General features: G+C 50.7%; 1 protein-coding gene across 1 annotated transcript in view; it reads left to right on the top strand.

The window, feature by feature from the left end:
- Window positions 1-1,007: 1,007 nt before the first annotated feature.
- Window positions 1,008-1,941, top strand: part of Treml4 (triggering receptor expressed on myeloid cells like 4) — a 5,986-nt gene continuing 5,052 nt past the window's right edge. Inside the window, exons 1-2 of the mRNA XM_005359772.1 lie at window positions 1,008-1,071; window positions 1,271-1,615. Coding sequence (XP_005359829.1) covers window positions 1,008-1,071; window positions 1,271-1,615 — 409 coding nt within the window. The remainder of the gene's footprint in view (window positions 1,072-1,270; window positions 1,616-1,941) is intronic.

Here is a 1,941-nt window from a genome sequence, read left to right as displayed (position 1 = left end):
AAGTGGGAATTTGGATTGGTATTTTTTAAAGTAATAAAATAAAAAAAATGTTTCATCACATGACTTTGGGGAACATCGGCCTTCAGCCCCCCATCGTGGAAACCCTTGCACGTGGGAGGTCGCTCTCATCTGGTGTTTATTTACTCCACCATCTTCCTACATTAGCCTGGACATGTGGGTATTTTATATTTTGAATATAAAGTCTAGTATCATTATTGCTAGGTCGTTCCAGCGTGGGTCACCATTTCTTCCACACACTTTTGAGTGTGGAATTTCTGCAGGTTTTCCATTTTCTTTGCTCACCCGCGCATCCTTTCAGCAAACGCCAGTTTCCATGGCCATGATTTCCCCCACTTCCTTTCTCACCCTGAAGGGATGGATCCCTTCTGACTTCCCTTCTGGTAACCCTTCCTCGGCACTCCTTTACTTCCTAATAGTGCCCCTCACCTTCTCTAGGGGACCATCCTTACAGCCTGGCACTGGAATCTGGTGACCCACAAATCTTCCAGGATAAAAACTCATTTGTTGCCTGGGAGTGAGGCCCCTGACTTATCTTGGGTGAGCATACCCAGGACTCTGGACACGCCTCTAGGGGACTTTGACCTTTTTCTGGGAAAAAGAAAAGAGGAAGGGGACTCTTACTTCACATAGTTATTTTAATTTTTTTTGTAGTGATAATGACACTACAAAAGGAATGTGATTGGTAGATGGTGTAGAGGGACAGAGATGGGGATATAATGAGCAAAAGGAAGGCAAGGAGTGGGGACAGGGCTGAGGCATGAGGGCTAGAGATGGACCCTGTAGCTGGGGTTCCCCAGTCCAGGCCTGGCTGTTGTTCTTCTCATGGGCCCCCAGGGCCCGCCTACCCAGGCCAACCACTTCCCCCATCAAAGCCCTGGTCCTTCCTTAGGTCTTTACAGCTCACAGATTCTGAGAAGCGTGGAGACTCCTGCACAGTCCAAAGCCTCCCTTCTCCTCTGCTCCTCCTCTGACAGAATCAGCGGGGCATGGCTTGGAGGGGCTCACAACTGCTATTGACCCCTGTGCTGCTGCTGCTGCACCTGGCCTCAGGTGAGATGGTTCAGGGCTCAAGGGGTTGGGGAGTGGGTATAGAGGACAAGGGTCAGGCAGGAATCCGGCTGACCCTGTGACTGGGCATGACTTCAGAGCCACGTTCTGAGTTAGTGCGAGAAGTCACCCCATCTCAGCTCTCCTAGCCCTGTAAGCAAAGTATCCAGCTGGGGCTCTGACCTGACGGTTTGTTGTCCAGGTGTCTGGGGGTCGACGGTTGTTTCTGAGGAACTTCACAAAACGGTAGGACAGAACCTCTATGTGAAGTGCCAGTACAAGCCTGAGGCGGGGCCTTACGTGCCGAAATCGTGGTGTCATCAGATATCTTCAGATAGATGTAAGAGAGTGGTCACAACCTCCCAGACTCGGAGGGCCGAAACAGAATCACAGCATGCAATCTGGGACTATCCTGAAGACGGCCACTTCATCATCACCATCACTCGGCTCACAGAGAAGAACTCAGCAATCTACTGGTGTGGACTATTTAATGTTTCCCACAATAAAATCAGAGTTCTCCGAAACATCAGCCTGGTGGTGTCTCCAGGTGAGGGTGAGATCCTTCTCCTAGGGACCACGTGAAAACCTGTATCACTTCTCCCTTGTCTCTGTCAGCTCCAACCCTGCCACCTGCTCTGACTGAGGGACACGGGATGCCCTGGCCCCTCGGACAGCTTCCTGGCTGTGGTACTGAGAAGGGATGTCTGCGTTTCATAGAACAGGGACCTGCAGTCTCTCCTGACTCTTTTTTATTTTAGCCTGGCATGATGCAACTTTAATCTCAACATCTGAGAGGGAGAGGCAGGTGAGTCTCTGTGAGTTAAAGGCCAGCCTAGTCTACAGAGTGAGTTCCCGGCCAACCAGAGACCCTGT

The sequence above is a fragment of the Microtus ochrogaster genome, linkage group LG2, assembly GCF_000317375.1.
Source record: "Microtus ochrogaster isolate Prairie Vole_2 linkage group LG2, MicOch1.0, whole genome shotgun sequence".
NCBI lineage: Eukaryota > Metazoa > Chordata > Mammalia > Rodentia > Cricetidae > Microtus > Microtus ochrogaster.
Note: the sequence above shows the minus strand (reverse complement) of the source record. Positions and strands in the feature narration are given on the sequence as shown.